Source organism: Lynx canadensis, chromosome B2 (assembly GCF_007474595.2).
Source record: "Lynx canadensis isolate LIC74 chromosome B2, mLynCan4.pri.v2, whole genome shotgun sequence".
NCBI lineage: Eukaryota > Metazoa > Chordata > Mammalia > Carnivora > Felidae > Lynx > Lynx canadensis.
Window position 1 is genome coordinate 63605908 of NC_044307.1, and position 13988 is coordinate 63619895.

General features: G+C 33.5%; 1 protein-coding gene across 1 annotated transcript in view; it reads left to right on the top strand.

Annotated features, from left to right (window-relative positions):
* COL19A1 (collagen type XIX alpha 1 chain) overlaps window positions 1-13988 on the top strand; it is a 342994-nt gene that overhangs the window by 37200 nt on the left and 291806 nt on the right. Inside the window, exons 5-6 of the mRNA XM_032593194.1 lie at window positions 825-1100; window positions 11093-11173. Of these exons, the coding sequence (XP_032449085.1) occupies window positions 825-1100; window positions 11093-11173 (357 nt within the window). The remainder of the gene's footprint in view (window positions 1-824; window positions 1101-11092; window positions 11174-13988) is intronic.

Below are 13988 nucleotides of genomic sequence, written 5' to 3' on the forward strand. Positions count from 1 at the left end.
TCTCAGGGAGCATAAGGCCTAAGGGGATGTCATCTAGGAGAACAATATGCTAGAGCATAATCATAGTGCGACAGGTGCAGTGGTAGAGGTAAGCTCGGAGCTGGGCGTGGACTACGAGAACATAGAAAGGACAGCTTCCCAAAATGGGGCACACGGAGAATAGGAACGTAGGAATACTTATGGAAGAGATGTCATTTGGGCAGAAAGATGAGAGTGCAAGGACTCCAGGGCAGGAAATGAACCTCAGTATTACTTATTGGCACCTTACATTTGTGTTTATTTCTGTACATATCCACTGACATGCTTTTTATTTCACTGGTCTTTTAATCTGTTAATACAGTCACAATTTTATGGTGGAAAAATGAAATGAACTGAAAAAAGTATGTCCTTTATGAAAATGCATTCTTTTCTGCACCATGCAAATCATCAAAGTTTCAAGAAGTTGATCTCAGTTTCCATGCTAAGAGAAGTAATCCTATTCTTATGCTTTTTAAATTAAGTAACATTTAATTCTTGAATTACTCATACAGAATTATATATATACTTAGATACATACATACACACATATAAATATATACTCTCAGATGTTCTCTCAAGAAAGGAACATATGACATTCACCAGAATACCCCATATTTGAAACATTTTTGTAGCTGGATATTTGTTGTTCTTTTATATTAACAAGTCTGGTGGACCCAGGTGTCATCTAAAACATTTTACTAAGTCCTTCAGTTATACTAACATGCATTTCTGATTTTTTATTTGTGTGCTTTAGTAATTTTGAACACTGGTTTTAAAACACTTAAAGCTAATTTGCATTTTTGCAGATTTCTATAGTCGTTGATGGTGGAAAGAAAGTGGTGGAATTTATGTTCCGAGCTGCTGAGGGAGATGTGTTGAACTACATTTTTAAAAATCGAGAACTCCGTCCTTTGTTTGATCGTCAGTGGCATAAACTTGGCATTGGTATACAATCCCGGGGCATTTCACTCTATATGGATTGTAATTTAATTGCAAGCCGTTATATAGATGAAAAGAACGCTGTGGACCTTCGTGGAAGGACTGTTATTGCTGCACGAGCTTCCGATGGCAAGCCTGTGGATGTGAGTTGTGATGTTCGTTATGAAAGAGAACTAGTAAAACTTCTAAATTAGATACCTTATTAAAACCTTCTTTCTTTAATTACTTTGTAATACATTCCCTTCTCAACACTTTTTAAATTAGCCATCAGATGTGTGAAGCATTGCCATGTATTTCCAACTGTATTTTCACATATATTATCTTCTCTCTGTTTTCACCCATTTTCTCTAGCCTGTGAATTTAAAAGAACTAGGTCATGCCTTAAAAAATGAGGTTGTTACAATTAAAGCTTAGTAAAAATTGACAATATGATACAAAAAGTAGCTTGAATAAGCTTATATGTTTTGAATAGAAAAGACTGGAAAAAGATGAACTTTAAATTAAATGGTTCCAGATTATTTGATGTTTCCACTCAAGAACAATAGGCTGTTTATTCATCTTCAGAATAGCAATTGTTTTGTATTGCAGACTATTTTTCATAAGCCTATAAGGGTTTTTTAAGTTCTGCTGTGACTGAAATATAACCACTAATTGTATCAGTAGGTCATTTGGATGATAACAATGTCTTGTAAAATCCTTTCATTTGAAAAGGTCCTTTAAAAACTATATTTGATGCTCAAGTGATAATAGATTTATTATTAATTTCCCTAAAGAAGAAGGCCTATAAACCTAAAAAAGTGAGATATATCTAAATTTCATGACTTTACATTTTTTTATGGGTAGAATGATGGGAAAACCCATAAAAATAATCTGAATGCAGGTCACCAATGGGAATTGCTAATAGTGTTAACACAGAACACTTAATAGCTCAATTTTGTTTCAAAAGCACAATTCTGTACAAATACATATTTGGGCAGTGTATTTTTTCTAAATGCCCATGTGGAAGGAATCAATATAGATAGATGATTAATAGATGGATAAAGTTAATATATGTGTGTATATATAGTCAGTAAAATATATATAGTGTATATAGTCAATAAAATATTTTTAAAGTGTTTTCTGTTAGAGACATTGAATGAATCAGTGAGAATGTCATAACTGGAGCTCAGTAATGATCAGCAAAATAGGCCAGAGTAGGAAAAATGAATCCTGGAGGCAAGGCATCATGGCATTATGGAGAGTAAGATGGTTTGAGGATCAGATAGATGAGGTTGTAAATCCTAGCTCTTAATGATCTGCTGATTTATTTTGTTAGCTGTTAATTTATCTGGGTCTCAGTATTCTCAGTTAAAAAATATTGTTGGTAGAGTTAGTTATAATTGTATAGAGTATGTGCAATAGTGCCTAATATGTAGTTAGTTCCCTGTATATTCATTTGTTTCTTCAGGACCAGACACTCCACTCAACCCTTCCCTAGGAGAATGGGGAAAACAAACAAACAAAAAAAAAAAACTTCTCTTGCTCTCAAGAGATCTTGAAGGCTAATGGAAGGATCAAAGACTATGTCTGTAAATTGTGGCTGCCAATAATAATGACAGTATTAATTGTAATACAACAGTATAGACAGACCTTTCAGAAAGGTCTCTCCAAAGGCAAGGGAGGAAGTGGAGACTGAGACTGCCAGTTAGAAAGAACATCAGTGATGTAACTTTCAGCAGTAGGTGTAGTGTAGGTAGATAGGAGTCCATTCAGGGAACTCTTGAAATAGTAGTAGAGAGTGATACCTGCTGCAAGTACCAAAGTTTAAGACTGCAGTTTGGGATTAGAACCTCTTATAGGATTAGTGAGAGCAAGGCTCTGTTTTCAGAACTGGAAGAACTAAGAACACACTGAGATAAATTCATAACCTTTGTAGGGAGGTAGCAATGAGAGAGGAACAAGCTGTTTCAAGACCAGGGTCCAGGCTCAGAGCTCACCTTCTGAAAGCTGAGTGCTGTGTCATGTGTCTTACTAACTTCTCATCCAAGAGAATAATTAAGCTCAGAACCTGAAGCTGAAAAATATCAGGTGTGTCCTCTAGAAAGACGTAATGTAAAAATTATAGTATTACAATGGTTTTTTAGTTAGTGTGACATCTTACTTCATTTGAAAGTAAAATTAAAGCCATACCCAAAATGAGAGGACAGAGGAATATGTCCCAAATGAAAGAACAGGACAAAATTACAGAAAGAGACCTAAGTGAAATGGAGATAAGTAATATGCCTAATAAAAAATTTAAAGTAATGGTGATAAAGATACTCACTGGGTTTGAGAAAAGAGTGGAAGACCTCATTGAGACCCTTAACTAAGAGACATAAAACATTTAAAAAAAAAACCAAAAAACCAGAGATGAAGAGCTCAATAACCTAAATTAAAAATTCACTGGATGGAATACATTGTAGACTAGAGGAAGCACAAGAACAGATCAGTGACCTGGAGGACAGATTAATGGAAAGCAATCAAGTTGAACAGGAGAGAGGAAAAAAATAATAATAAAAAAATAAAAATACACTTAGGCAACTTAGTGACATCATCAAGTGTAATAACATTAACATTATAGGAGTCCCAAAAGGAAAAGAGAGAAAAAGGGGATCAGAAAATTTATTTGAAGAAATAATAGCTGAAAACTTCCTGAATCTGGGAAGGAAACAGAAATCCAGATCAAGGAGACAGAGACCCCAGCAAAATCAACCCAAGACACATCATAATTAAAATAGCAAAAAGTAGTGATAAAGAGAGAATTCTAAAAGCAGCAAGAGAAGGGGCACCTGGGTGGCTCAGTCAGTTACGTGTCTGACTTCAGCTCAGGTCATAATTGCACGGTTCATAGGTTCCTGAGTTCAAGCCCCACGTCAGGCTCTGTGCTGACTGCTCAGAGCCTGGAGCCTGCTTTGGATTCTGTGTGTGTGTGTCTCTCTCTCTCTGGCCTTCTCCCATTCATGCTCTGTCTCTCTGTATCTCAAAAATAAATGTTAAACAAATAATAATTAATAAAAATAAAAGCAGCAAGAGAAAAGAAAAAAGTTACATACCAGGAAAATTTCATAAGGCTATCAGCTGATTTTCAGTAGAAACTTTGCAGGTCAGAAGAGAGTGCCATGTTATATTCAAAGTGATGAAAGAAAAAAACCTGCTGCCAACATATTCTATCCAGCAAGGCTATCATTCAGAGTAGAAAGAGAGATAAAGAGTTTCCCAAACAAACAAAAGTTAAAGGAATTTATGACCACAAGGCCAGTCCTACAAGAAATGTTAAAGGGGACTCTTTAAGTGGAAAGAAAAGACCAGAAGTAGGAGTAAGAAAAGTAGGAAACACAAGAGCAATCAAGTCAATTATATCTCTGAAAATCAGTCAAAGGATTCATAAATAGAAGGATGTAAAGTATGACACCATATACCTAAAATGTGAGGGGGAGAGGAGTAAAGAATGGGTTCAAATTTAAGTGACCATCAACTTAATATAGACTGCCATAAGCATAATATATACAAACTTGATAGTAATCCCAAATCAAAAACCAATAATATATATGCAAAAATTAAAGGAATGGAATCCATGTATATCACTAAAGAAAGCCAGCAAACTGAGAAAGAATAAAGCAAGAGAAGAAAGGAACAGAGAAGAACTATAAAAACAACCACAAAATAAGTGGTTATAAAACAAAATGGCAGTAAGTACATACCTATTCATAATTACTTTGAATGTAAATGGACTAAATGCTCCAATCAAAAGACACAGGATGATGGAATGGATAAAAAACAAGACCCATCTGTATGCTGCCTACAAGACACTCATTTCAAGCCTGAAGACACATGAACATTGAAAGTGGGAAGGGGCAGAAAGGCATTTATCATGCAAACAGAAGTGAAAAGAAAGATAGCAATATTTCTATCAGACAAAATAGACTTTAAAACAAAAACTAAAAAAGACAAAGAAGGACACTATATAATCATAAAGGGAGCAATCCAACAAGAAGATATAACTGTAAATATTTATGCACCCAATGTGGGAGACCCCAAATACAGAAAGCAGCTAATCACAAACATAAAGGAAGTACTCAATAGTAATAAAATAATAATAGGGGGCTTTAAGATCTCACTAACATTAATAGATAGATCATCCAAACAGAAAATTAACAAGGAAACAGGGGCTTTGGATGACACAGTGGACCTGATCAATCTAACAGATATATTCAGAATGTTCCATCCTGAAACAGTATAGTACACATTCTTCTCAAGTGTACATGGAACATTCTCCAGAAGAGATAACATATTAGGCCACAAAACAAGTTTCGACAAACTCAAAAAGATCAAAGTCATACCATGCATCTTTTCTGACCACAATGCTATGAAACTAGAAATCATTCACAAGAAAAAAATGTGGAAAAAAACACAAATACATGGAAGTTAATAACATGCTACTAAAAAATAAATGGGTCAACCAAGAAATCAAGGGGAAATAAAAATACATGGAAACAAATGAAAATGAAAAAACAGTGGTCCAAAATCTTTGGGATGCAGCAAAGTGGTTCCAACAAGGAAATTAACAGCAATGCAGGTCTACCTCAAGAATCAAGAAAAGTATCAAATAAGCAAAATAACCTTACATATAAAGCAGCTATTTTTTTCCATCAAACCAGACGGAAGAAAATAATAAATATTAGAGCAGAAATACACAAAATAGAAACTAAAACACAATAGATCAATGAAACTAGGAGCTGGCTCTTTGAAAAGATCAACAAAATTGATAAACCTCTAGCTAGACTCATAAAAAAAAAAGAGAACAAGAGAGAGAACACTCAAACAAAATCAGAAATGAAAAAGGAGAAATAAAAACTGATACCACAGAAATACAAATTATTGTAAGAAAATATGAAAATTATATGTCAACAAATTGGACAACTTAGAAGAAATGGATAAATTCCTAGGAAAATATAACCTTCCTAAACTGAAGTATGAATAGAAAATTTTAACAGACCAATGAAATTGAATCAGTAATCCAAAAACTCCTAGACGCTTCACAAGTGAATTTTACTGAGACTTTAAAGAAGAGTTAATACCAACTGTTCTCAAACTATTGCAAGATATAGAAGAAGGAAAATTTCCAAATTCATTCCATGAGGCCAGCATTACCCTAAAACCAAAAGCAGATAAAGACACCACGAAAAAAGAGAACTACAGGCCAATATCTCTGATTAAAATTGGTGGAAAAATGCTCAACAAAATATTAGCAAATTGAATCCAGTAATACATTTAAAAAAATCATACACCACCATCAAGTGGGATTTATTCCTGAGATGCAAGAGTGGTTCAGTATTTGCAAATCAATGTGATATATCATATCAACAAGACAAAGGATAAAAAGCATATGAGCATTTTAGTAGATGCAGAAAAAGCATTTGACAAAGTACAACCTCCATTCGTGATAAAAACCCTCAACAAAGTAGGTTTAGAGGGAACATACCTCAATATAATAAAGGCCATGTATGACAGACCCACAGCAAACATCATACTTAATGGTGAAAAGTGGAGAGCTTTTCTTCTAATCTCAGGAACAAGACAAAGTTACTCACTCCCACCACTTTTATCAACATGGTACTGGAAGTCCTAGCCACAGGAGTCAGATAAAGAAAAAGGAATAAAAAGCATGCAAATTGGTAAGGAAGAAGTAAAACTTCCACTATTTGCAGATGACATGGTAATATATATATAGAAAATTCTAAAGACTCCAAAAATCTGCTAGAACTGATAAATGAATTCAGTATGGTTATAGAATACAAAATCAACATATATAAATCTGTTGCATTTCAATACACTAATAATGAAGCAGACAAAGAAATTAAGAGTACAGTACCATTTACAATTGCACGAAAAATAATAAAATTCCTAGGAGTAAACTTAACCAAGGAGATGGAAGACATGAACTCTGAAAACTATAAAACACTGATGAAAGAGATTGAAGATGACACAAACTAATGGAAAGATATTCCGTGTTTGTGGATTGGGAGAATAAATACTGTTAAAATTTCCATACTACCCAAAGCAATCTATAGATTTAATGCAATCCCTATCAAAACACCAAGAGCATTTTTCACAGAACTGGAACAAATAATCCTAAAATTTGTATGGAAGCACAAAAGTCCCTGAATAGCCAAAGTTATCTCGAAAAAGAAGAACAAAACTGGAGGTATCACAATTCCAGATTTCAAGAAGCACTGAAAAACTGTACTAATCAAAACACTATGGTACTGCACAAAAATAGACACATAGATCAATAGAACAGAAAAGAAAGCCCAGAAATAAACTCACAATTATATTGTCAAGTAATCTTTAACAAAGGAGGGAAGAATATGCAAGGGGAGAAAGACTCTTCAACAAATGGCATTGGAGAAACTGGACAGCCAAGTGCAAAAGAATGAAACTGCACCGCTTTCTTGTATCATACATAAAAATAAACTCAAAATGGGTTAGGGACCTAAATGTGAGACCTGAAACAATAAAAACTGTAGAAGAGAGCACAGGCAGTAAGTTCTTTGACATTGTCCACAGCAACATTTTTCTAGACATGTCTCCTGAGGCAGGGGAAACAAAAGCAAAAATAAACTAATGCACTTTTTCAAAATAAAAACTTCTGCACGGCAAAGGTAACTATCAGCAAAACTAGAATATAACCTAGTGAATGAGAGAAGATTTTTGCAAATGACATATCTGGTAAAGAGTGAGTTTCCAAAATATGTGAAGAATTTATACAGTTCAACACACAAAAAAACAAATAATCCAATTAAAAAATGGGCAGAGACATGAACAGACATTTCTCCAAAGAAGACATACAGATGGCCAACAGATACATGAAAAGATGCTCAACATCACTCATTATCAGGGACATGCAAGTCAAAACCACAGAGATATCACTTCACACTTGTCAGAATGGCTAAAATCAAAAACACAAAAAACAACATGTGTTGGTGAGAATGCCAAGAAAAAGGAACCCTTGTTCACTGTTGGTGGAAATGCAAACTCATGCAACCACTGTGGATAACAGTATGGAGGTTCTTCAAAAAATTAAGAATAGAAATATTATATATATATTTATTATATATAGAAATATATATAGAAATATTATATAATTATATAATTTATATATATGTATATAATATGTGTATATATGTATATAATATGCATATATGTACATATATATATATATATATATATATATATATATATAAATCAGCCACAAAAAAAGAATGAAATCTTGGCATTTGGTACACATGGATGGACCTAGAGAGTATAATGCTGAGTGAAATAAGTCAGAGAAAGACAAATACCATATGATTTCACTCATATGTAAAACTTAAGAAGCAAAACAAATAATGAAAAAAAGAGACCAAAAAACAGATTCTTAACTATAAAGAAGAAACTGATGGTTACCAGAGGGGGAAATGAGTGGGGGATGGGTGAGTAGGGGGATAGGGGAAGGGAATTGAGTACATTTATTACAATGAGCACTGAATATTGTACAGAATTATTGAATCACTATACTGTACACCTGAAACTAATATAACACTTTATGTTAAATACACTGGAATTAAAATTTTAAAAATAAATAAATGAAAAAAAGACAAAAATAAAAAATGTTAAAGCCATATTACGATGCAGCTTTTTAATGAGATAGTGTTTGAGTTACAAACAAATAAAATACATATTTTATTCTATAAAGATTCTTGGTCCTGGGGCACCTGGGTGGCTCAGTAGGTTAAGTGTCCAACTCTTCATTTAGTCTCAGGTCATGATCTCACAGTTCATGAGATGAGCCCTGCATCCACTTCTGTGCTAACATCGCAGAGCCTACTTGGGATTCTCTCTCTGTCCTACTCTCTCTGCCCCTCCCCGACTCACATTCTCTCTCTCTCTCTGTCTCTCTCTCTCTCTTTCTGTCTCTCTCAAAATGAATGAATAAATACTTAAAAAAGATTCTTGGAAAAATAAATAAATAAATAAATAAATAAATAAATAAATAAATAAATAAAGATTCTTGGTCCTACTAAAAGTTTAAGTGGACTAATTTTTCATCATCTCCATACAGGCTCTATGATTCTTAAGGTATGTTGTAATGTAAAAATATTTTATTTATTCAGGATGTCTGTTATTGAAGAAAATCATAATAATTGAGTTTATTTTATGTATACTGTCCATTTGCTTCTGTGAGAAAGAGGTAGGTGACAAAACTGATATAAAGGATTTTTTTTTTAACAAATTCTGTGTGACAAGGGTCAGTATAGACTTAGCCCTGACCACTGTCCTTATAAAGTACTGTTGTCAATGAAGGATTCTAAAGTAACTAATGAATAATAAAGCATCATTAAACTAGGAATGTAGTTTCAATGTCATGTTAATTGATTAGTTTCTAATCTGTCAAAAATTGGTCATCTATTTTCAGTTAAGTAAAATAATTCATATAAAGGGCCTAGTAGAGTGGATGGTATGTAATTGAGTTTTAATATTTATTGGCTATTTTGGTAACAATGATGATGATTAATTAGTTTTAGGAAGAAAGTTAATTGGAGTCCCCATTCTTTATTCTACTTAGTGGGTATGTTACTATGTGGCTTTTCATTAGACTATGTAAGACAGTGTATTTAAACTTTATAAACAAAAGTTAACTTCAATATCTTGCAAAAAGTTACACAAAAGAAATCATTAAGGCTGCTCATGAATTCACAAGATGTCTGGAGTTCTTAACATGTTTCATGAGCTGAATTGATTTTGTTCATCTCAGTGTAGAGTGATAGTTACAGCCTTTTTTCTACCTCTGTGCTTTTTTGGTGTTGGGCAGAGTTTCAAAATAACTGAAGATATCTGCTTTTCATTATGGTAGGATTAATTATTGTAACATAACAGTTGGATATCTCTATAACAAGTACATCTTGTTATCAAAGTAATGCATAATTTAGCTCTGGAATATTGGGAGACAGAGGAAGAGGTGGAGACAGAGAGAGAAAGAGAAGGGCAGGCAGGAGGAAGAAGACAGGGATGAAAGGAGAGGTTGTTTCTGACCTGTGTCAAATATGTCAAATCATTGTAGGATTTATTTTAAACTACTAAATTTGCAACCACAGACTAATTTAAAATAGCCAATTTACATGTCTGTCATATTGAAATTCTGTCAATACTCTTTATTATTCTTATGTGGTTCCTTGCTTTTGCACTTAAAGGCATGATTATACCTTTTTTGAAATGTAGAATCTCGGATTGTGAGTAACTTGTTCCACAAGATGAGAAAACATTTTTGATAATAATTTTAACTTGATAAATGAGCAATGTCTTGCAATATAAGTAATATATGACAGCGAATGTCATATGATCACAACTGAACCAATGGTTTTTGAAATTTGCTTTGATATACAAGTGCTTTGGACTACAAGCATGTTTCCGGAATGAATTATGCTCACAAACCAAAGTTTTACTATTTTATATTTCATGTCCAATGCCAAAAAACGTGAATCTGCTAAGCCAAGAGAAGGAATCTATTATTTTTGTAAAAAGATTGTGAGTGTGGTTTAGGATTATCCCATAGATATTAGAATGCATGAAAAAGATGAAAACCAAATCTCTCTCTCTCTCTTTTTTCTTGTTGGGAAGTAAGCATCTGTTTCAGTGCCTCAAATAAGAGATCTGGAGGTACTGAGAAAGCCTTTTCCATCATGTGTTCATTCCTTTGACTTTACTTTTTCTCCAGAATTTTTTACTTTGGAATATTTCTTCTTTCGTGGGCATACTTTATTGTAATGAGTAACAATACCTATCTTGTAATTAAATACTTCTTTTTTGTATGAAACAACTAGCAAAAATTTGCAATTGCCTTCATTATCTGATTTCTTTCATACAGCGATCTATCTCAATAATTGAATCCATGCCTCTTTCTCTAATGGTCCATAAAATCATGAATCCTAAATTAAATAAAAACATTAAAAATATCTACCAATAACTTATTTGTATTAGCTTCTTTTTATCTTTCCAGTTAAATTACCATAGCTTTTAAGTGCCTAAACGTGATTTTCAAAAAAACTAATGATGTGTCTTATCACTACTTTTTTAATAGATTGAACTTCATCAACTTAAAATCTACTGTAACTCAAACTTCATAGCCCAAGAAACATGCTGCGAAATATCAGATGCTAAGGTAAGTTAGTTTTCGTAGCATGTGAAGAATGCAGTCTGTAGAGTGTAGATGTAGAGCAGCCCTGAGTGTCTTCTGTTGAAGCCAGGTGAGTAATTTGTTCCCAGTAAGACACCCCTTATAGTGCTCTCACATAGTTTCTTTTTACAGTGTGAATCCCAGTGTTTTGTCTTGAACTTTGGGAATAGTATGTCCTCACTTTGGACTTGACATAAAGAGAATTTATGACTTTCTCCTTAAAATATGTTCTAATGGTAACATCATCATTTTCCAGTTGCAGGAATTTTAAATCTGTAATCATATGTTACTCTTTCTCACTTTCCTCTTCTAGTTTGTTATCCATCTTGGATAGTTTTCCTTTGTGATAGATTTTTCATCTACCTTTTCCCTTTTATTGACATGGTCTGCCTTTATCTCCTGACTGGATTTTTGCATTATCGTGTCAACTGTCTTTCCAGTCTCTACGCCATTTTATTTCAAGATAACCAGAATAAGTCTCTGAATCACTGCTTTGTATATGCATTTATTTTCTCTCAATAAACATTTGTTATTCAAAAACACTGATCGGGGCGCCTGGGTGGCGCAGTCGGTTAAGCGTCCGACTTCAGCCAGGTCACGATCTCGCTGTCCGTGAGTTCGAGCCCCGCGTCGGGCTCTGGGTTGATGGCTCAGAGCCTGGAGCCTGTTTCCCATTCTGTGTCTCCCTCTCTCTCTGCCCCTCCCCCGTTCATGCTCTGTCTCTCTCTGTCCCAAAAAAATAAATAAACGTTGAAAAAAAAAATTTAAAAAAACAAAAACAAAAAAAAAAAAACACTGATCTTCTAGACATTGTGCTAAAGAACAAGGCTATAACAGTCATGAATAAGGCACATTCACTGCCTGCTGTTCATCTCTTTCCCCAAACCTTTGGTCACTCCCTGTTGGCAACAGAATATAAACTCGGTTACTCAGCCTCTCATTCTTAATATTCCCAACCTAACTGTGCAACTGTTAATTTCTTGTACCAATATTCCATTCCAAAAAAAAAAATACTGAATTCAGCACTTTCTGTAGTTCTCATTATAGTGATCAGGTGCATTATCTTATGTTATTAGATACAGTTGCATTTGTTTTTATTTAATCAACTCCATTTTAAGCTCATTGAGGGGAGTTACACTTTCATGCTCCACTTTTTTTTTAAATTTTTTAAAATGTTTATTTTTGACAGAGAGAGAGAGAGAGATGGAGTGCAAATGGGTAAAGGGCAGAGAGAAAGAGGGCGACACAGAATCCGAAACAGGCTCTAGGCTCTGAGCTGTCAGCACAGAGCCTGACATGGGGCTCGAACTCAGGAACCATGAGATCATGAGCTGAGCCAAAGTCGGACCCTTAACTGACTGAACCACCAGGTGCCCCTCATGCTATGCTTTTCTATTCCTAGAGCTTTGTTTCTAGAAGACAGTCAAAACACTTTCTTAAGTTGTTGACTTATCAACTATTAAAGCAGGTAGATGGGACAAAAAGTGTTTAACAGGGATTAATTTTAAAAAGTCTTACAGAGAGAACATATGAAAAGTAAAAGTAAAAGGTGAAATGTTTTTCTTTGTATCTTAGACTTTTCAGAACTTCTATACTTACATCCAAAATTGTATGAAAATTTTATCAATAACTTAGTAATTCAAAAATATTTTTAACTTCTGTCTCTCACTGTGAATAGTAGAATAATAATGTGGCTGATTTAAAACATTATTTAAGTCTTTCAAAATTACTTGTTTTACTTATGTAACTTGGTTTTATAAAGCATATCTCCAAACCAGTTTATGGCTCTCATTCCAAGTAAAATGAAAGCCAGCCAAATATCATTCTATAAATATCTAAAAAGATAATTTATAATGCCAATCTACAGACCTGAAATACTGAGACTTCCTGGAGCCACATATGTAAATTTTGAAGGTGTTTAATTCTCTGAAAGCTTATTTTTTAAATTAATTATTCCTTTAGGATGTAAGAGCTTTTAAAATAATAATTTTTCCTGTTTAAAAAGTAGCATAAAATTTTTTTGATATATCTAAATACTGAATCTTGGGGTACTTGAGTGGTTCAGTCAGTTAAGTGTCCAACTCTTGATTTCAGCTCAGGTCATGATCTCATGATGGGTTGTAAGATCAAGCCCCATGTTGGGCTCTGCACTGACAGCATGGAGCCTCTTTGGGATTCTCTCTCTGCCCCTGCCCTGCTCTCTTTCTTTCTCTCACTCTTTCTGAAATAAATAAACATAAGAAAGAAAAAGAAGGAAAGAAAGAAAGAAAGAAAGAAAGAAAGAAAGAAAGAAAGAAAGAAAGAAACAGAGAAAAAGAAAGTTGTATTCTTGACTAGTTTTTACTCTGTGTCATCACATAATAGATATTTTCAATACAAATTATGAGAAAACTGTTTAAGGAAGTATAGGTGATAGATTTAGTGGAGTGGTTTGATTATTAAAAACAATGATGTAACTTAATACATTATGGTAAAAAAGTTAATCACATCTTAAAAATGTTACTTTGGAGTTAAATTGTGGAAAAGAAGGTAGGAATTCATCTCCAACTGTAAGAAAAAAATAACAAAAACCTGCCTATTTTCCTGATGATAATTATTTGAAGGGACATCACCATTCTGTTAATGAGTAACAGAAAATAGAAACATGCTACATTTTACAAATGGGAAGATAAATAATTATATAAAAGCTATTTAAGTGCATCTGTTATAATTCTGACACCAACTTTTTTTTTTGAAAAATGTATTGAATTCAGAAAGTTTTAATGTGCTTACTTAAAAATTTAATTTTATCTTGGAATTT